Genomic DNA, 23,200 nt, shown 5'->3' with positions numbered 1-23,200 from the left:
AAATAAGTTTCTTAAACAACACTATTAGAGTAGGAAAAGCAATCAGTCTGTCATTAATAATGTTAGCAGCATGTGTAATTGATAGTAAATGTAAAAAACAAAAAATCATTGGGTGGCAGTTGGCAGTGTTTCCTTTAAACCATGGGTGTCAAACTCAAGGCCCAGGGGCCAAATCCGGCCCACAAGATCATATATTTTTGTATTATAACTGGCCCACCAGTATGAGGTCTGCAGGTTTCCTCCAGTCTAAGTTATTAAGCCATAAAAATATGAAAAAGTAAAGAGTAAGAAGGATTTCATGGTGGTTAAGAAATTAATTTGTGTTTTTTTTTTCATATTTTCCATTTTGCATCTCAAGATTATGACTCAAACTTATGATTTTGACTTTCATTTCATACTTTGACCTTTTCAACTCAGAATGTGGACTTTATGTCATATTTCTATCTTTTAGATTCCCAATTTTAAATTTTAAGTCATATTTTGACCTTTTCAACTTCTTACTTTAGCTTTTTAACCCCATATTTTGCCTTTTAAAAACACAATTTCAATTTTTTTTCTCATATTTTGGCATTTTAAATGACTAATTTTTACTTTTTATATCATAGTTCGACCTTTTACACTCCACATTTTGAATTCAAGCCCATATTTGGACATTTTCAATACCTAATTGTTGGCTTTTTAATCCCATATTTTGAACTATCAGACTCAAATTTTAAAATTTAAAGTCATACTTTGACTCTTAAACTCATTATTTCAAAATTGACTTAGCTTTAAACTTTCTCTTAACTTTCTTCAACTTTCTCCTCATATATTTGCTCTTTAAAATTTTTTTTCCCCTATTTTTAATATCGTGCTCTGATCTTTTGAACTAATAAATTGGAAATTCTATCTCAGATTTGAGCCTCTAAACTGATCATATGTTTTTGAATTTCCAAATGATTTCTCATCAGTGCTGTTCTTTCATTACTGGTGAAAATGAGGTTGAAAGTTATGGTTAAATGTTGGCCCTGTTCGGCCCTCAGGTTAGACCTGAGTCCTGAATCTGGCCTCTGCTGTGATTGAGTGTGACACCCCTGCTTTAAATCTTGGAAACACTTTAATCCTCATTGGCTCATAACACCTCCTACACAGTGAATACCCAGATTAAACAAATCAAGTGAACCAAAATGTTTTCCACTGAATCTTAATAAGCTACAGTAAAATAATGGTGTGTTGGCTAAGCTCACTTGACTTTGATGCAATGAATTTAACTTTACTTTAGAGACATAAAGGAGAACATACATGATTTTCTGACATCAATTAAGAGAGGATACAGACTACCATGCTAAAAATTGTATGGATACGTATGAAAGACGTATAAAAGGATAAACTTAACTCCATTGCATTGAAATTCCCTCTCATTTATTTAAAAATGCCTCATACTGTCACCCTAACACATTGCCCATATACAATGAGACTGTCAATCAAATAAAAAGAGGGCCAGCATGCAAAACAGTAATAGAAATTAATTTGTTTGTGGAGGCTGCTGTCTGAGAGCGTCTCAGTGAGTGATGTGCCATCTGTCACGGAAAACAAAGACGCCGAATTGGAGAGCGAAAACAGAAAACACATTTTAACTTAGTTAAGAAAATACTGCACCCAGTGTGCCTGAGGAGAAGCTGCATGGACTCCACCTAATCAAAATGTAACTGTCGTGCTGTATTGTGCATGAACTAGCCTAGGTGAGCGTGTGTTTGTGGGCGGGTAATGTTTGCTTTTAATCAATATTCAACCTGAAGACAGAGAGCCTGGCCTGGACCCTGTGGCTAGAGATCAGCAGCGTAGTGATGATCAGTGAAAAGTACATGTAGTACCTCGGGTCCTGGCCATCAATTTGTGAAACCCATTTGATATTGCACCAAGCCAAGCCTTGCTTGTCATCCCCTCCTGCCTTTTACTTTGTTTATTCAATACTTCTCCTCCTTCTCTGTCTTATTTTTCCAGCCCCACCAAATCAGCATAATGCATTTCACATTTCATTGTTAAATTAGCATTTGATGGGGAAAAGAGTTATGTGCTGTGTGCCAAAATACATCACAATTAAGCCCAAGGGAGACCCCGTTTCTCCTGCTTAAGCTCTAATCCAACAGGCCCTGTGCACAGCCATACTTATCGCCTTGCCCCACATGTGCACTTTTTACACCATGCAAATGATACCCAGCGATGTGCCAGGCTGCTACAATCACCTGTTGTTACAGGAGAGAACAAAGGCTGGCATGGGTACCGCCAAGCCCTGCAGCCAATGGGCCACCACGTGTGTAATGATGAGCCCATGCATATGGATGAGCGTCGTGGTGATCTGGGTGATTGACATGAGAGATAAACAATAATAACAAGCAAGGCCAGTAGAAGGAGTCCTGGGAGACCTGGCGGAAAGGTTGTTGCCATGGCAAGGTGCAGGGAAGTGGTGCAAAGCCAAAAGCTGACACTGATACTGCTTATTATGAGACAACCTCGTCAGTGCGTCCTAAGATTTTCTGTGGCACACTGCTGTATGTAACTCCTGAAATCTGACAGATCATTTTGATTGTTCATTTAATATAGCTGGAGACAATATTGAAAAAGACAAGATTATATGAAGCTTCTTTAATCGAACATGACAACTGGGAGGGTTATAATATTCCAATATACAGATGATGATGTGCAAATACAGTGCTGTGGAAATGTTTTTGCGCCCTTTCTAAATTCTTATTTTTCATATTTGTCACACTTAAATATTTTAGATTATTAAGCTAATTTTAATTTTAGACAAAGACAACCTGAGCAAATACAAATTTCAGTTCTTAAATGATGATTTCATTCTAGAAGAGGAAGATATCCAAACCTACTTTATCTTTTAATTTAAGAAATTAAAAAAACAGCTCAGACACTAAGTCTTTAACATGGACATTTCTAAGATTATGAGACTCCAGAGCCATTATCCACAAATGGGGAAAACTTGGTACAGTGGTGAACCTTCCCAGGAGTGTGGGCCTACCAAAATCACCCCAAAAGCACATTAATGACTCATCTATGAGGTTGTATTTTTCTTAATTGACTTCCTGTTTGGATGCAGACACACTTTTGTCAGCAGATCTAAGATTATAATATGAATTTAACCATGGAAAAAGGAATTTGGGCTGCACAGCGGTGCAGGGGTTAGCACTGTTGCCTCACAGCAAGAGGGTCTCTGGTTTGATTCCTGGTCAGGGCCTATCTGTGCAGAGTTTGCATGTTCTCCCCGTGCACGCGTGGGTTCTCTCTCCAGGTACTTCAACTTCCTCCAACCACTAAAGACATGCTCATTAGGTTAACTGGTCACTCTAAATTGGCCGTAGGTGTGAGTGTGAGTGTGTCTGGTTGTCTGTCTCTACAAGTCAGCCCTGTGGTTGAATGGCGACCAGTCCAGGGTGTATCCCCTCTCTCACCCAAAGATAGCTGGGGTAGGCTCCAGCACCTCCTGTGACCCCCAACGGCATAAGCGGTATAGAAAATGGATGGATGGAAAAAGGAACTTGTTATGGAGAGAAAATGAGATAAGAAAACAGTGAAGGTGTTAATACAACAATGTGCAGACGAATTCTGACTTGTCCACTGAGCTGTCTGTGAGTGGTGGACTTATTTTATATCACTGTGGCTGCAGGGAGATGCTGCAGTGGCTTAACCAAAGTCTGTTGAAAAGGGACAAAAAGCATGCGATTTAAAAAACCTCACCGACTAATAGTAATCCTTTATTCACCTTGATTAATGCAATTAATCTTGGCAGCCCTTATAGTAATTCTTTGATGGTAAAAAAGCACTGGTAACAGAGATCTGACAGACTGATTTTTTTGTCATCATGGGGGATGAGACATCAGGTAGTTGATGGTTAAAGGGATCACATTTAGTCATGGGTTCTGTTTCCATTTTGCTAGGAATTAAAATGAGTCATATGTCCCTATCTGTGCAACAAAGAGCAGAAAAGGAAGCCAAGGCAGTCTTTAGAATAACATGTAGGCAGGTAAGCATGGCTCTTTCTCCTTCAGCATTTCCCTCTATTGAAATAAAGGTTCAAGGTCTACTGTGAGACATTTTCCGGAGTCGTGGTGGTATGACACAGCAATATATTCCTCATATAAGATATGAGTATAGAGATGTGACACGCACAGTGACACTAATTCTTTGCTATATTTCCACTGCAATATTGCACACAGAGATGCTGACACAGGATGTGCAAAATTGCATATTATAAGTTTGTTAATAAAAATCTACTGCTCATTGTGAAGCCTAAAACGACTCCAAGTGTTTCCCACTGTTTACTTAAAAGGCCTGCCATGTCATCCAATGATGTGCACACAATGAGCCATTAAAACATGCTGAGTTCAAATACTAGAGACACTGGACACTTCCCTGCACTTCATTGATATTCCTACCAGTCCATTTGAACACAACATACGGCAATACTAATTACAAATGAATAGTGGCGGTGCAGTGTTAGTCATTAGCATTTCCTTTTGAAAAAGAGATGGGGTAATATAAAATACATTGGCAGACATTAAACATTAAGAAGCCACTCTGATATTCCACAAAACAAGCCCCTAGGGCCGTATCATCCGCTGACGAGAGTTGGCTCACCACACACCAGAAACTGGGCGTGTTTAAACATTTAGTGATGACTCCCTCATTTCAGGGGGCGAGATCACATGGGCTGCTCTGGGTAAGGGTGGGAATAAAGAGTTGTTCTGCTGCTGCCTACAGAGCAGTTCTTACTGTTGGTTGAAATAAATTCTCATTCTTTGTGTGTATCTATGGGAATTCACTACTCTCCCTCCAATAATATTTCTTTTACTACATGGAAATGGCTCAGACCTCCTTCTGTCCTGAATATCTAACATATTGTCAGTGTGGTGAGCAACTTTGAAAGGCTTGACATTAAAACGACCCATCCTGAGACCAAATTATGACCAGGACGAGACTGGGTGGATACTTAGACTATGGGGAGAGGGATTAGAACCAAGTCTAAACCAAGACCAGCCCTGTACATAGCCCACACCACTGAAATACGTGAAGAAATTATTATGTACAGTATAAACAACTAGAATAAACCTGAGAAAACTGCTTAATACAAAACACACAGGTCCTTTGACAGTCTGAGAGTATTATTTGATTCTCAGAGACACTTGTAGGAGATGCTTTTATGGGATTTTCTGTTGACTAATCTTAGATGAACTCGCAGTCATGTGTGTAAGTTTTAAGCATGTAGGGTGCTGATTCATCACAGGGCCTTATATGCCACAACCCCAGCTGGAGACGGGGTGGCGAGAGTCAGTGTCACTCTTCAGCCAAGGTCAAGCTTAATGGCACTTATTTGGTCTGGACTTTTTCACCACTGGTGATAGGCCGAGAAACCACCAGCAGTTTTCGGGCCCTTGGAACAACCACAACAAACCCAGAGGTGCAGGGCAACCCTACTTCCTGCCAAAGACCAAAGTTAAGAACAGCTGCCAAACATACTAGCTCTGTTTGGTTTTCTTTTGTTTTCTTTGTGGCACTCCCTGACCTCCGTACCATGACCAGTTTCTTTCTGCCACTGCTTGACCTCTGGACCTGCAGCTGCCTACAAAAGCCTGAGACTAGCACTCTCCATGCTGCTGCCACGATCAGAAGCAAGACTTGAGCACCCACTTTTCTTTGGACTGGTAATATGTCAGATTAGATGGAACAGATTTAAAGAATTTGAGTTGAAGTTCTGGTAATAATAAGTGACTTGAGTCGCAATAGAAACTAAAAGAACAATTTTAATATAAAATGCTTCCATCTCAATGTTTACAGGATTAAACAGAGGGGATTATCATTTAGGGAGTAGTTGGTTCAGAAGAAAAAAACTCAAAGTAAAACAATTCTGGCAAACCTTGAGGCAGTGATTGAGTGTGAATAGTCTGTGAATCTAAATAACCTGATATATTTGGATGTAACCAACTTAAGATGCAGACAATACAAGCAGCACTGTGTGATTACAGTTGAGCTGCCAAGGCCCCTCAAAGGATTAGCTCTGAAATGGTACAGTAAAAATAGAAATGGCCACAGTTGGACATCGCAGGGCCTCTGCAAACCTCTAAACTATGTACACACAGCAGGAGCAATGATGGCCTGCTTTTGCCTGAAGGAAGTAGAAAAGCTTATTAGACCTGGAAAAAAAAAGCTTAAAAATGCCTTGGGGGCATTACAAGAGGGTGTTCTTGTATTGTTGGAAATTCAACAATTTGTCAATGGTAATCACAAAGAACAATTCCCAAAGATTCGCCAATTAAGCGACTTGGGAACTCATTCTACTCCAGCCAAAATACTGTACAAGAAAAGACGGGAAAACAAAACAAAAAAGTGGCAAGACATAAGAAGAAGCTGGGAGAGCTTGGAGAATACACTTGCTAAGCATTAATCTAAATTCCTGGAAACCAATACCACTTAATCCTTCCTACTGCAAGTAAGAAATCTTCCTAACAACGCCTTTGGATCCAGTCCTCTAAGAGATTGTAGAGCATGTGTAATACAACAATGACAACATTGTCAGCCACTTGAACTTATTTAACAAATTTCCAGGGACCACTGCCACAACAGAGAAACAGGCTTTCTTGCTGTGTTTTAGAGTTGTAACAGGCTGGATTATTAGGCTTTTGCATATGCCTTTAAGAGGATATCCCAACAAATGTAAGTGAACTGGGGGAGACGATCCCTCTCTACTGTCTCTACAGATGTGGACCTATTGGAATGTATTAACAAAGAGGCTGCAAAAGGGTCATACAACAACAACAACAACAACAATAATAAAAATAATAATAATAATACACAAAATGACAACACATTTTAAAATAAGAGTATCATAACTTCCTGAAAGATATTAACCTCAAAATAGGTACAGTATTTCTTAATACTATCCAGTCTCTAGTCTGAGTTGCCAGTTATCCAAGTCTAACAAAATCTGAAAAAGTCCATTTGGATTAATCAAATACATAATTTTGTGTTTGTGTTAAGCCACATTTTAAGTCTTTTTAAAAATAGAACTTATTGCAGACATGTTTTAAATAAAAATGTAAGTCCATGACTTTTTTGTACCTTTAAAGGTCACATATTTTACCCTTTTAAGACAAGTTCATATTGGTCTCAGAGGTCCCCAAAACATGTCTGTGGAGTCTGTTGCTAAAAAAAATGCTCCTGTATTGGATTTTTGGATGTCTAAAACCCCTCTGTTTCAGCCCTGCTCATAACAAGCTGTTTCTGTGTGTGTAGCTTTAAATGTTACGGAGCTGTTAGACTCCACCCCTGGTCACGCCCCTCTCCGGAAATGGATGTGGCTCTCCTGATCCTCCTCTCAGTTTGCAGCTGAGAGGAGGATCAGGAGAAATGTTTTTCATAACTGAAATTTAGCCTGCAGGTTCAAAACACAGTGGCCTTTCATACAACAAACCTAAATACAGATTTTTTTAAATCACTTTAGAGGGACTTTAAGGTAATTTTCAGCCTGGTTTTGAGAATGAAAATTACTTCAGCATGTTGACAGGGTTTGTGTGTCTGCCTGCGTTCATGTAAAGGAGAGACAGTGAGAGAAAGATAGCGTGCCATGGCAGTGTCCTAAGTGTAATCTGGTGTGTGAAAGATTGACATTCATATGACGGTGCAAAACAGGAGCTACTAGCCCATTTGGTTACGTTGCGTGTGCTCCTAAAGCAGAATAACCGATAATACAATCTGTGCATTCGAGGCCTTGTCCCTCACTTGGCTTCTTCAAAAATGGCCACTGGTACTCTGTGGGTAAAATCTTGGAATATGCTCTAACAAGTGATATGGTGATTTATAAACATACTCAGACTTCTCCAATTATCCTCTCGGCTTAGAACATCATGGCAACCTCACAAAATGAGCTCCCTGCATGTCTACCAGCTGATTACAGCATAAACTATTCAAGTTTACAAGTGCTTATTAATAATCTAGCCATTGTTTGGCCTCCTTCTGTTCCATTGGCAGGAACTATAAGGGCATGGGACCAACTATCATCATTATGCCATTTAAGCCCTCTCCCTAGGGTGATGAGGCTGTGAGGGACATTTTAGAGAAATTTAAACACCAAAGGAGTGCTAACTTGAGTCAATGACAGCAGAGACGTGGTGCAGAGCCACATCGTGATTTAAATAATGTGAGTGCTTTCGAATATACACTCAGAAAAGGTGCCAATAACAAGAACTAGGGGCACCGGACGTCCTGTAGTGCCTAAATAAACAAACACACAAAGAAACCAGGGCCCCAAAAGCCCCGAGAGCACGTGCCTGACTCTTTCCTGCACAAACAATGTCAACACAACGATCCCTCGCTGCTTCTGTTGCCAGCCAACAATAGCAAAGAATGGCTTTGTCAGGCTGTCAGCCCCCTTAAATGCAGACCTTTGCCAAGCTTTCTGAGGCGCAATCTGTTTTCACTGAGCCAACGTTCATTATTGTCTTTCATTGTCCTCTTCATCTCATTATTATACAGGCGAGGGTGGCGGGGTGGCTCTGATGTCTTTTTGAATTTGATGAAGCTGACCTGATATACAAAAGTGACCTCTGTCCAGCAGCACCATGAATATTGTGGCTAAATGAGACAGAGAGATTGAGAAAGTGAGAGACAGATTGCATGGATGTTTGAGCTCATTCTTGGACCTTGCACACGTTTATTGCTTAGATGATTAATGACAAAATCGTCCAGGGACCAGGAGACAGAAGGGATAACCAACACTGCCCATCCATTAGCATGTACTGTATGTATGTTTGCTCGCCGGGTTCAAGGAGATGAAAATAGGCGTGGAATTGCAAGGATTCATATGTAGTTTGGATGAATGGTGAGAGCAGGGACTGTCTGCTAGCATTCAGGGATGTGTACATCATCTGGGAGGCGCTGATGGGCCCTAATGCAGAATAAGGAGAGCCAATCAACTCCTATCTATCCACTCTGCCAGGGTGACACATCGTAGGGGTGCTTCAAGGCCAGCACACTGCCACATTCTGCTGACAAATCATTACATTAGACATGTCGACGGAGAAGGAGGATAATAAGATTGAGTTACAGAGTTTTAGATGCATTATAAACACCTCTTGCTTCCTTGATTCCTCCCATTTCCACTCTTCCTTCCATTTTCCAATCCACCCTTGCTGGCTCGCTTGTGTTTTATTGCAAAATGAGGCCAAGGAATAATTTAAACTCTGTGTTTTGTTGTTTCAATCCGCTCTTGTGTCAATACCAATAACAAAACAAAGTGTATATAAAGAAGGACAGGACAGCAGCTGCCTGGAAGTGAAGCCAAAGTACATAGAGCTTCCCCTGCTGTCTGCCAGCAGTAAAGATCGTAAACCAGTGAACTTTGGTTCTCTCAGGGGTGGAAAGTAACTAATTACATTTACTCAAGTTATTGTAATTGAGTAGTTTTTTAAGGTAATTGTACTTTTTTGAGATCAGTAATTTTACTTCTACTTAACTAAGTTTTAAGCAGAGTAACTGCACTTTTACTGCATAGCAACAGAATGATTCCAAGGTTTCCCATCATGCCCTTGGGCAGAGTGTTTAGTCGTGCTCTTTCTTTTTGATGTGAGACAAATTTGCACAATGATTGAAGTTATCCACTGACTGAGAGTCCATGCCTGTGACTTTAGGTGCTCCTAAATAGTGCATACTTTAACTTGAGGACAGTAGTTCTGTACTTTTTCCACCTTTGGGTTCTCGTTATGATAAAATGACATGCTAGCTTGATGCCAATGCTAACAACAGCTACTTAGAAGGTAACAGGAGAGTTTCAGCTTTTTTTTTCTAACATTCCTCTTTTTTTCTCTCTTATTTTGTCAGTTTAAGCTTGGTAACCCCCCCCGACAATGCAGCATAAAGACGGGTAGTATTTTGGGGATGCACAATATCATTGGCTTGATATCAGCACTGGCAGATCGCTTATAAAGGCAATTCTCTGTATTGCCAGAGATCAGAATTCCTTCTGATATATACAGCTGGTAACCTGATGCACTAGATGGATTTGTTTCACACATCCATCTGGAAAATCTCCCATAGATGGTGTTTGGGAAAGGGCAGAACCACAGAACTGCATAACATGATCCATGGCGACTGCAGACATGCCAGTGCATGACTTTTGTTGTTTTTGAAAGTGGAGAAAAAGTGGAAAAATGTGGGCAGAAACAATGATTAAAGAGGGTTTAAGAGTGGCTCAAATAAGTAATGAGGTTTGATTGGTAGGTGAGCGATTGGAAATGATCCAATGAGCCTGACAGGAGTGTATGATTACTGCCTGAACTACCATGAAGCTTAATTTTACAGAAATAATCTGCCTTATCTCTGATGGTCCTGCTGTCTTATACAAGGCTTCAGTCTGTTCTATAACCAGCTAACTCTTCACAGGAGCTTCAAGTGTGAAAGCAGCAGGTGGCAGGAAGCTATCGAAATGTGAAAGGTGATTAAAAACTCCCATTACATGCCAACAGCTGATCAGGAGGGATATGAGTTTATCTTTCAAAAAGCTCTGATCAAAGAAGCTTCTTTTGTTCTTTTTATCCCTCAGCTTCATTATTTATTTATTTATTTTTCCCTGCAAACTATCACCACTCCTAACATTTACAATATGGTAAATACATTTCCTTTCAGCATTTGCCAAACACATCCTCCCACTCTGTGCGTGCGTGTGCAGTTGTCCATGTGGATAAATGGTGATTGGCGTGTGGCTGGAAGTGGGTGGTGTGGAGTGATTAATCAGCATAATGAGTGTAGATGAGCAGTGTGCAGATGGAGCACACACTCAGGACTGTGTCACCCAGCAGGAGGTCTCTTTGCTTCCCTTCGCTGCCTCTGTACAGCATGAGCCGTATTTTTTCAAGCACACCGCTCGCCCCGGTGTCCAGTGCGTGGACTCATTTCTGCCTTATTGTGTTCAATTATCACCTATTCTTCTATTTTCAACAACACGCTTGGCTAAGAATACAATTAGTGATATTTTCAAACAAGAACAGATTAAATCTTTGGAAGGTTCTGGAGGGTTTTTAGTGTTCCACTGACAGTTTTTGAAGTCAGAAACTCTTATATGTTAGAAAAACCTCGGTGTAAATAGGACTGTCCATCAAACCCCAACTAAAGAGTTTTCAGCTTCCCTTCATGGGAAGTAAAAGTCTAACAACTGTGGGGCACAAGGCTGATACAAGATCAGTTCTTTTGAAGGAACATTTCACAGAAAAATAAGACAAGCAGAAAATAGCTTTGACTGATATTACTGAGAAAAAAGAAACGGCTGTAGAACGAGAAACTCCCTCCATAACACAACAGTATCTTCAAATGTCAGATTTAAATTCCCTCTCTTCCTAGCTTCATGTATATTCATGTAAAAATGTTTGATATAATGTAAGAATTCAGGCCAGACTCTTATGGGCTAAAACACAAAATAGAAATTATGATTTGCAACCTAGAAAATTCCTATAATCCACATCTCTTCTTCTAATTTTAGATAGGAACCTTGCATGGATACTAGCAAAGCCGCCCATGGGGGGGGGCTTTCTGGTGTCCAACCAACTCATGGCCTACTGAAAACTTACGCTGTGATAGTCATATTTAATTTCAACCTGAATAATAACAACTCAACAGTATTGTTAACAGTATTGTTAACAAGGTGAATTGGCACACTGGACTTAACCATTAGGAAAGTAATTTCAGATTCCATAGCTGATGAAATCATGTGCACAGTAGTCTGGGTGCCAGAAAACAAAGTAGAAAAACTGAGACAAGTAAAATGGAAATAATTTATTTTTTGAAGAAGCAAAAATAGACAAGAAGCAGCAGAAATGGGTTAAAAGCAGCAAAAAGAAGTGGCAAAAATGAACAAAAAGAAGCATAAATTAGAAAAAAGCTGCAAAAAACTTGTTTAAAAATGGAAAAAAGAAGTGGCAAAAATGGACAGAGAGAAGCAAATATAAACAAAAAGCAGCCAAATGGGTAAAAAGCAGCAAAAAATGTGGAAAAAAATGAACAAAAAGAAGCAAAAATTAGCAAAAAGCTGCAAAACTTGTTTAAAAATGGAAAAAAGAAGTGGCAAAAATGGTCGAAGAGAAGCAAATATGGACAAAAAGCAGCCAAATGGGTAAAAAGCAGCAAAAAATGTGGAAAAAATGAACAAAAAAGAAGCAAAAATTAGCAAAAAGCTGCAAAAACTGTTTAAAAATGACAAAAAGAAGTGGCAAAAACGGTCAAAGAGTATATAAATGAATATAGACAAAAAGCAGCCAAATGGGTAAAAAGCAGCAAAAAATGAACAAAAAGATGCAAAAAATACCAAAAAAGCAGCAAATGGGTAAAAAGCAGCAAAAAAATGTGGAAAAAATGAACAAAAAGAAGCAAAAAAATTGCAAAAAGCAGCAAAAAGAAGTGGCAAACATGAAAAAGAAAGGAGCAAAAATTAGCAAAAAGCTGCCAAAATGGTTTAAAAGCAGCAAAAATAAGTGGCAAATACGGACGAAGAGACGCAATAATAGATAAAAAGAAGCAAAATGGTTTTAAAAAAAAGTGGCCAAAAAGGGGCAAAAAGCTGCAAAAAGGTTCAAAAGTCCTAAATAAGTAAAAAAAAAAAAAAAAAAAAAAAAAAAAAAAAAAAAAAAGTTGCAAAACAATTGGAAATTGCGTTTAAGTTGCAATAAAGTGGCAATTATGGGTAATAAAAAAACAGCAAAAAAATTGGTTCAAAGTGGTGAAACCAACAAACAAGAATGGGAGGATAATGCGGGGGAAAGAGGTTAGAAAGTAGCAAAGTAGCAACAATTGGTAAAATCCAGCAAACAAAAAAAATGGTTTGAAGTGGTGAAATATGTGGCAAAACTTGGATAAATTGCTAAAAATGAGTAGAAAAATGGGCAGTAAACATGGGGAAAAGGCGTTAAAAAGTAGCAAAAATGAATAGCCAGTATGCTAGCCCAAATGCTAATTATCCAACATGAACTGAAAATATAAATGAAATAAAACTGGGCAGGGCCCATTCTCTTAGTTTTACAACTGCCCAGCCATATTCTGTGTGCAGTCCTGGATACTAGCATGAAGATAACTAGATATTATTTAGTTGATTACTTAGAAAACTACATATGAAAGCGTATTATATTCACAAAAAAATCCCTCTATAATACGGGCTGTTTTCTTGAAAACTAAGTCATATAATGCAGAAAAACGGATAATACTTTTAGTTTTTAAGGGAATGCAACAGTGTTATTGAAAGAATCTATTTGAAAACTCATAAGGCCTCATTCACTAAAATCCTCCTAAAACTGTTTGTAAATTTGTTCTTCAGAAAGTTACTGAGAGAAACCGACGCAGGATTCATGACACGTTTTTGAACTGCTGCATTGTGTTCTTAAGCAGGTGAATTCCATGTGCTTTTAGGGTGGAAGCAAGCAGCATAGAGACACGCCCCCTTTTACACCCATATAAGGGCATGGGACTGCAGGGCAGTGTGCAACCCCTCATTACAGCCAATAATAGAGGAAGAGAAAAGCAACCTGTCAAGGTTCCTCTGCAGCACCCCACCCTTTTTTTCTCTATTAAAAGATTTTGATTTAAGACATCTTAAACTGAAATGATGATGATGAGTTATTTTTTTCTTCATTATGGACAGGAGGCATACAACCCACCAAAATAAGAATATAAATAAAATAATAATGATAACAAAATTAAACATGAAAAATGTAAAAAGTCAAAAGTTAACAGAAAAAGTAGGTCTGATAATTGAGGTGACTGTGAGAACTGAGGCTGAAAAGGACTGATAGTCCCTACAAGAACCATGCCACTGCTGCTGCTGCAAACACAGAAGGTACACAGGACTGAGAGAAGAAGCAAGATGTCAGTAATGTCCAAATTAAACCATAAAAGCAATCCCAATACTTTGAAGTGTTCCGATGGCTCTAAAGTGGATGTAGTGCTGCTCCAAATGACACCAAAGAGGCAGATGTAATTATATTTTTAGCACCAGTAGCGGGTATTAAATATAGGCTACAAACACATTAATTGGTTAAAATCACAGGTTCAGATGGTGCTTTCATCAGAAATGACATGCATCATGCTGTAATAAGAAAGGGATGGAACACATTAAAATGCCCGTGTCTTTTTACTATTTTAAATGTGTATGATAATAGAACTCCTACACATGTGCTGAATGTATACATAACTCAACATTGTGCGGTAAAATCAATAGCTGCATGTTTAGATAGGTACTTCCCTATAGCTAAGTCATGCATTTGTGCATATTATTAAATTACATAAAAGTGTGCATTGATTAAAATGCAGTTAAATAGAATAAAAAATATTTTTCATTGTGTGATTTTAATCTAGCATATCTGAGTGCTAATGAGTGCAAAATTTAACATTTTATTCTGTGTATCAGCATTCAAATCTTCAGATCACTCTAGAAAAGCGGAGAACTCCCACATTTTGTTCTTCAAAACACAAACTATAAAACTTTGGTTGATATCAGAATTGTTATTAAAACTTGGTAAGAGGGGTGGAGGCCAATAAAGCGAAGGGAAAAAGGGTTGGGTTATTAATACTGTCTTTAATCCAAAGCCAACTCTTTGCTATAATAAAATAATTATGAAACATTATTAAGAGCAAAGTGTCTGATGGGTATCAGTTTAAATTTCTTTTACAGATTTTTAATAATGATAGCACTGATCGTTATCAGCTGATTTATTAGGAATATGTCAGCAGTAGATCAGCATTAATACGTCTAGACACAGATCGCCAAAACTGATCACCTGTGGTCAATTCTCAGGTGTCTGAGGGAAGCACTGTGTTGCACTGCTAAAGGGGGTAAAAGCATGTTGTTGGCTGAACAAAGACGACTTTTATATTCCTTTTATAGGCCAGGGGTTCTCAACCTTTTCAGCCCACAACCCCCAAAATAAAGGTGCCAGAGACCGGGGACTGTACCTGTAGGTGGTTGAACACAGTCATGCACATTCAAGAACAGCCACGTGCAGACAGGGCCGTCCATAAGGAGGGATAAAAGGGAGAGCTTTCTGGGACCCAGCCGGACTGGGACCCATGGAAGTCAGCAAAATTAGGATCAACTGTAAAGTTAAGCTGTGATTTCAGTATTTTATATCTAACCTGAATAATAACTCTTATCAAATAAAATTTAAAAAGTCTTCTCAAAAATATAAATCCCTTTTAAAAAAAATACAGAATTTAAATGGGTTAAAAAGGGTTAAAAGTGGTTGAAAGTGGCAAAAATTGTCCTAAAAGGTGGTGAAATGGTGTTTAAAAAGCAGCAAAATGGGATAAACCGGCAAAAAAAAAGAAAAAAAGTTGCAAAAAATTAGTAAGAAATTGATGTTAATTGGCAAAAGCAGGAATAAAAAGTGGTTAAAAGGGATTAAAAAGTGGCTAAAATGGGTATAAAGTGGCAAAAATAGATGACACAATTAGTGAAACTGAAAGAAAAGCTGGTTGTAACTGGCGAAAATGGGTTAACAGGAAAAAATGGGCAGACACTGGAAAAAAAATGGCATAACAAATACGGAAATGGGGTGAAAATGGGCATAAAAAGTGGTTTATAGTGGCATTAATGGTTCAACAGGGTAAGAAAAGGCAGAAAGTGTTAGGAATTCATTTAGAAGTGGCGGATTAGGCAGAAAAAAGTGGTGGAAATCATTTAAAATTAACAAAAGCTGGTTTTAGGTCCTTTTTTTTTTTAATTGGCAAAATTTTAAGAAAAAGTGAGAAAAATGGGCGTAATCGGTGTAAAGTGGCAAATGTGGTATTAAAAAAATGATTTTAACATTTTTTTTTTTCTTTAAGGCATCTGGAGACTCTCTCTCAGTGACTTGTCACCCCCAGGGGGTCCCGACCCCCATGTTGAGAACCACTGTTATAGATTATGCTGCCACCGGTAGGAGGTCTCAGTAAACTACAAAGCTAAGTGGACCAACCAACCACCAGACCAGAATCAGTGGATTTAGAGATCTCACTCAAAGATGATCTGTATCAACATACTCATAACATGCACACATATGATTAGGGAATTCCTATTTTTCTAATAACAGGAAATGATCACTAATAATATGAAGCACATTTACTGGTACAATATTGCATGCAAATTTAAAAACAAAAATCAAACAGAGAGAGGCTGCAGAAAAATGTCTGAGAGTAAAGTTATTCTTTTACCAACAGACCACTGTACAGCACTTCTACACAAAGGAAAACTATTCAGATGGTATATTAGGAGTAAATAAACATTTTTCATGAGAGTGTTGTCCTAATTGTCCAGTCTGGACGTCACACTGTCTTTAGCATCGTTAGCTAAGCAGCGGTGACATCCTTGCCAGATGTTCACGCCTTCTGCCCTGATAAGTTAACTCTGTAGGTCCTCAGACCTCCTCCTGGATTCTGACATTCGCTCGACTCCCAATGCTTCTGCTGACAAACACATTCACCAGTTTTGTTTAGCTGTCCTTTTTTAAAACAGTCTAACTGTACCACATTATATTCATTTATAGAGAAAAGATGTGGTGTGCAAATAAGTAAGCAAAGTTTATTTCTAGAGGACCTTTCACAGAAAGATCCCTAAGTGCTTTATGCACAGTGTGTGGTATAAATGAAAAAAGCTTTACTAATACCGGGGTGTAGTCTGGAAATAACTATTCTTATGTTAGTGTGTCACAGACCACCTTTCTTGATGCTATTTATTTTTCAAGGATGTGATTTGAAAAGGATGAAAATAACCCTCTGACTCCAAACACATCCAGCTATACAAAAAAGTAAAAGAAAAGAACAATAGATGTTCAAATGTTGTCTCTTGCACTTCACTCAATTTAAAACATCTATGTCTCTTCAGCAACACAGTTGATTTTTTATAAAACATTTCTTCTGTTGCACCCTGATCAATTTTTAAGCACCAACCTGCACCATCTCTGCAACATTTTATAATTATGATGGAGTCTTTTTCTGACTTTCTTTTTTAATCTCAGTGTTTATCATGCACAGTTTTACACAGTGATGAATGCAATAGTTTGAATATGTTGACTGATTTTTAGAAATCTTTTCATGTGTAGTTTTTTAATGGCATTACAGGATTTATTTGTAGTTTACTTCAGATAACTGGCAAACAGAAAGATAAAGGATAACCCAGAATGTTATTTTTATCTGACACAAAGTCATACAGTCAAAAAGTTACCTTTGTCTTAGTTTAAAAGAAATACTGATTACAGTATATGATGGTATTGTACAGCAGCACGTTAACATCATTTTAAAACAGTTAAAAATACAAAGATGGTTTAAATTTATATGAAACAAAACTACAGATTTTTAAGATAACAGTATCCCAATTCATAAAAATATGAAAGTCCTGTTATTTGTCTATTTTTTAATTTTATGTGGGGAAAAAACATGATTATTTATTTAGAAAGTTGTCAAATTTCTTTGAATAAAACTCAAGAGCTTTTGAGATTATGAATCCATTATTGAATAAAAAAACAAACAAACAAACAAACAAACAAAAAAAACCCCCAGACAATTCTGAGATCAGGAACGTCCTAGAGTTTTTTAAGGTTTTAATATTAAAAATTTATGAGAAACAATGCTCTAAATTTTAGAGATATGAAGCCAGAAATGTAAGTGAAAAAAACTCAGAAATGTTTGGATGCTTGATAAATAAAAATACAGTAAAGTTAAGGTTTTTTTAAGTTTTGAAAATTTTAAAAGCATGTAATTTCAAAGAAATAAACTTGAAAATTGCATATTACAAAGGAAAAATATAAAATAAATAAAACACAGATTTTGAGACTTTAAATTTTTAAATAAATAAAATGTGGATGTTCTGACACTGTAAATTAATTATTCTTATTTGTTTTTAAGATTTATTTCTGGGCCATTACTAGATACAGAGACAGTGTATAGACTTGGAAATAGGGATGAAGGAATGGGGAGAGACATGCGGCAAAGGGTCAAAGGCCGGTTTCGAACCTGGGCTGCCCATGCACAGTGCTTAACAAATGTATTAGACCACCTGTCATATTTGTCTCAGAGACCATCCAGCATCATGAAGTGCTTTAATGCGGACTCTTCCATTTTCACTGAGCTCTCCATGTTTTACCATTTTGAACAGGAATGAGGAATTTCGAACTGAATTCACCTTTTTATACCTCCTCCTCACATACAAATCTCTCCATGCTCTGGCTCCCCAGTACCTTTCTGATCTCCTCCATCCATACACACCATCCCGCAACCTTCGATCTTCAGACACCAGCCTACTTTCCATGCCCAAAACCAAACTCCGAACCTATGGAGACAGAGCCTTCAGTGCTGCAGCTCCCACCTTCTGGAACACTCTTCCTGCAGACATTCGTGGCGCTCCATCTCTGGACATTTTCAAAAAAACGTCTCAAGCACCACCTGTTCACCACAGCCTACTGTCTTCACTAAACCACCCCTTACACTCATCCTACCCCTCACATCGTTTGTCCATGTCTATGTGTTCCTGTAAAGCGTCCTTGGGTTTCTTGAAAGGTGCTATATAAATTCAAGATATTATTATTATTATTATTAAATTTGAGCCGGCTCACTGGGCTTCCTTGAGAAGTCAGAAATTAGTCAGGCATAACATTCAACCACTAAAACTTATTTTTCTGTTCAGGAATGCAAGTAAATAACTATAATTTGATATATTAGTCAAGAAACAATAATTTGCTTCACTATTTTTTCACTTTTTTGTAAATCAGTAAATTTGAAAATCCATGATAACAATAAAAATTATATTTTAGCATTAAAAATACCATTTGGGTTAAGGAGCTTCTACATATTGGTGCATTAACCATTGCAGAAACATAAAAAATGATTTTGGTAATTACCAGTGCTGTTAATTTAGGGCAGCTGTGGCATAAACCTTACTTTGGGTGGTGGTCTAATAAATTTGTTAGGCACTGTACATGGGGCACTTTTTTATGGTGTAGTTGACATTTTTATTGGAACCAAATTAAGAAATTTTGAGATGATACGGTCACTACCACATTCTGAAAAAGCACAATCTACTAAGTTTTAAGAGCTTTATGCATCTTTCTTTTTCAAAATAAGATTTTAAATGTATTAATAGACTTGTCTCTGAACCTTTGTCCAAATGTGTTCAAAGTCATGACAACAAGAACAACAATGAATGGGAACTGTAGTGTGCAGAAATGTAGATCAACTTTTGTAGAGTCAACTATAAAGTCTGCTAACACTGGAATTAATTATTAACTAAAAAAAAAGAAAGCACAGATTTAAAACTCTCTACTGCAAAGGTCAAGTGCTGGCTGAAAGAGAACAAGAGGTGTACTTATTTTTAGACTGGCATGTTTTAAACTTCCTCTTCGAACTGCTTTATAGAATTTATGTATTGTTTTCATGTGGATATGTATTTATTGTCTCCTTATTCTGTACGCTACTGTGCAATTTTATGCTTTTAAATACTGCACATTTTATGAACTATCTAATCAACAGCCCAACTAGGGGCGAGAGTTGGAAATGAGCAATCACTATAAATTCTCTGTGCAGCACATCAGCTGAAAAACTGCACCAACCCTATCAAATAAAACCAATTCAGTTCAATTCATTTTTTTAGGAAAAATTCCACTCTTATATTCTTAGGGGTTTAAAAAATATCACACACACACACACACACACACACACACACACACAAACAGATTATGCTGCCTTCCGTGCATGATGATGCCTTAGACTTTTTTATTGCGTAAGAGCTGCTTATGTCAGAACTTCCACACATGCAGCTCAGTATTAAGAATATGATTGACTGATTGATTGACTGGCCTTGACAAACCATGGCTGCAGTAAGAATTGCATAAAGTCACCCAGAAAACACATTAAAGCTTCATAAAGTTTCACTTGTGACTCAGCTATTACAGCAGGCAAGCCTAGAGTAGGGATGCCTGCAATAATGATGAAACAAAATTAAGAGTAGAATAACACTGAAGCATGAGCCGCACAGAGTAATAAACAGCGCAAGAATGTTTGGATTGAAAATAAATATCAGAACTTCAGCCTGTGCATCTGGAGAAAGCAACAGTGGAAGAATATCTTTCTATCTCTCTGATTACCTGCACGGCGTTCTGACAACATTTCCAAGGAAGATTTTTTATTGATGCTAGTATTGATTTTTAACAGTGACTTTATATGGATAACAAAAATCATGAGTCACACCCCTGAAACTTCAGTTCACTTTCAGGGTAAGTGCTGCTTTTCTGTCTTCTGTGGTTGTTTGTGTGGCCTTTATCTCTGTTAATATTGTCCTCAGAAGTGCACTGGCATTGAGAACACCTTGAGAAAACGGACAAAAGAGTTTCATCTATTTAACTGCTGTCCATTCAGAAGCTTCTGGCTTCCAGACGAGCTTCCAGATGAGCTTGTCAAGGTCAGTTTCAGGTGTTTGATGGTGGATAGAGCAGTTATTTTCCTACAACACAGCCAGACAACTGAACACCAGTTCGGCCATTTATGTGGTGATTTGTGCAAAAAAAAAAAAAAAAAAAAAGGGCCGTGATGGGGATGTATTGGGAACGCAGCTGCCCTGCTGGCAGTTCTACACTATTTCTGCTTTGCTGCAGAGAGGCTGAAGGCTGTAAAAGGTCAACACCTTAACTTCCTTTCTCCTTCACGAGGCAGAGGGGGTCTGCCATCTCATAACGCACACTGTGTAATTTCTGCCAGATTGCCAGCCAATTAAAGGTTATCAGAGCTCAAAATAATAGTCCTGCAGGGAAGCTCTCCAGATAGGCCCCATCTAAATATATATTGCCTCACCACCTTTTACAAGTGTCTGGGATCCGAGCAGCGAGGAGGAGGCAGACTAGCTCCTGCACAGGAGTCTGTTGATAAGCCATGCGGGAAAAGACATATATATCAGAAAGGTGGTGTTTTTCATTATTATTCCTTTTTTTCCGAGGGAGGATAGACCTCTGGGTTAAAAGATTGAAAGCTATATTTGAATGCTGCCCTCTTCCTGCACAAGACACAGACCATCCCTTCAAGATTATATTGAAATCTAATATTTTATTTGCTGTTTACACCTCCTACTTTGAAGATAAAACAGAAGAATAAACAGCGGGGCTGCTTTACTGCCTCACACAAGGACGGTGGAACACAAAAACATAGTGCAACTGAGGCTCATGTAGCTCAGTGATGCGTTTTCACCTCGGATGCTCCTGCCCTCCTTTCAATTAATGCTTTCAGAGAGAAGAAAAACAGAAATATAATGGAAACAAAACACAAGAAGCCTTTGGAAAGCTCATCAATTATGTTTTAAGACAAAGGCAAGAGGAGAGAGGGGTGGAGTTGCTAAGACTTTGCCAAGGCTTGTCCTTCATAATCCATTATAGTAAGATGAATGAGGGGTCTCTGCGGTCCATGAGACAGACTTGTGCCAAAAACAGACCATACCTGGTTTAAAATGGGGTCGCCGAGCTATCCGCCAGACAGTGGAATGTAAAATTGTCTCTCTCTGACACAAACACACATTTCTCAAAGGGTAAAAATAAGTGTGTGCGTTAGAGTAGGGGGGAAAAAAAGCTAACACACCACAGTGAACATCCGTCTTACCTGGATGAGTGATTCGCTCAGTCTTTCCTCGTCTACCTCCAGCACAATGTCCCGGATCTCTTCATAAGGCAGGCGGAACGAGCCCAAGAAAATTGCTGTTGTGATGGAGAGAGAAGAGAGTCATTTCCTCCCCTTTTTTTTTTTTTATTAGACCGCGGGGTTCAAAGAGACATTTCAGCACTCATCGCTCCTCAAACAAAATGACCACGGACCCAACTTGTCACTTGGAGAAACTAATACACTCCATGCCCTTCAATAGAACATTGTGTCACCCTGACAAAAACTGGGAAGGAGAAAGTCAAGATTTACCAGAAATGGTGAAGAAAGTCAAAGTAACACCCTTTCAGCTGTAAAACAGAGTTTTATAAGTTGTACTTTAGCTGTGCCATATTGGAGGGCTACACTGTTTTGTTTGGGCGGATACGAAGAAGCACACGGATGTCGCCTTTGGGGACACGCTAGTGGGTGTTTTACGCTGCAGGTGGGGTGCCCACAGTGGAAATTGGAGCTGATGGTGTATCCAGGTGGAAGTCACAGGTGGATGTTTGGTAATGAGTTGGAGGAGAGTGACTCAACAGCTGCTATTCTGCTGCAGACATGGGACCTGATGTCTGTATTTGAAGCACAACAAACAGGAATGTAGAGTACCTTGAAGTTATTTTTCTCAGGTAAGAAGGTATGGAAACAGTGAGGCCAATTCCTTTATTTTGCTATAGACCAGTGATCATCAACTGGCGGCCCAGGGGCCGGACAGGAAGCCCCCAAAGATGTTGTGGCTTTAAGAGTATCCTTTGGCTTGAAATGTTTGCAGCTGTTAAATCCATCCAACAAACAATCAATATTGAAATAGTTTTAGAATAACTTAACATTCAATCTGTTTTTACAGAAATTTACTTTTCAGTCATTATATATTAAAAAAAAAAAAAAAAAAAAGGGGGTAAGGCTGGCAAAAGTGTTAAATGGTAAAATGGGTTGTGGAGTGGCACAAAGGGACAAACATTGGTGAAAAAGTGATAAAATCGGGAGAAAGGGGAAAAGGTAACAAAAATGGGTTAAAAGTGTCAAAAATAGTGCAAAAAAATAATGAAAAGGGTTTAAAAAGTGGCAAAAATGGATAAAACTGGGTAAAACATTCAGGAAAAGGGTTAAGACTGGTCAAAATGTTGCAAAAAATTGGTGAAAGAGGAAAAAAGTGGCAAAAAATATTAAAAATGGTCTAAAAGTGGCAAAAACAGCAGAAATACCCTGGCAAAGTTGCAAATAAGGGGTTAAAGAGTGCCAAAATGGGTGAAAAGTGGCAAACATTTATTTAAAAGTTACAATAATTGTTGAAAAAAAATGTAATAAAAAGGGGTTAAAAGGCGGAAAATGGATAAAAGAGTGGGTAAAACAAGCAGGTAAAGTGGTTTAAGAGGGGTTAAAATCTTGCAAAAATTGGTAAAACGGAAAAAAATGGGCAAAGAGTATCAAAAAGGGGTTAAAAGTTTCAAAAATGGGGGATAGGTAGGGATAGATTTCACTGATAATGACTAAAAATGCCCTGCATTTTTAAATAAAATACAAA

At 38.2% G+C, this 23,200-nt stretch overlaps 1 protein-coding gene across 7 annotated transcripts in view; it reads right to left on the bottom strand.

The window, feature by feature from the left end:
• Positions 1–23,200, bottom strand: part of diaph2 (diaphanous-related formin 2) — a 728,830-nt gene that overhangs the window by 310,078 nt on the left and 395,552 nt on the right. For all 7 annotated transcript variants that reach the window (XM_041797008.1, XM_041797014.1, XM_041797011.1 and 4 more), the window contains one exon: positions 21,637–21,731. In XM_041797008.1, coding sequence (XP_041652942.1) covers positions 21,637–21,731 — 95 coding nt within the window. The remainder of the gene's footprint in view (positions 1–21,636; positions 21,732–23,200) is intronic.

The sequence above is a fragment of the Cheilinus undulatus genome, linkage group 10 (genome assembly GCF_018320785.1).
Source record: "Cheilinus undulatus linkage group 10, ASM1832078v1, whole genome shotgun sequence".
Classification (NCBI taxonomy): Eukaryota; Metazoa; Chordata; class Actinopteri; order Labriformes; family Labridae; genus Cheilinus; species Cheilinus undulatus.
This window is presented reverse-complemented; position numbering and strand designations above follow the sequence as displayed.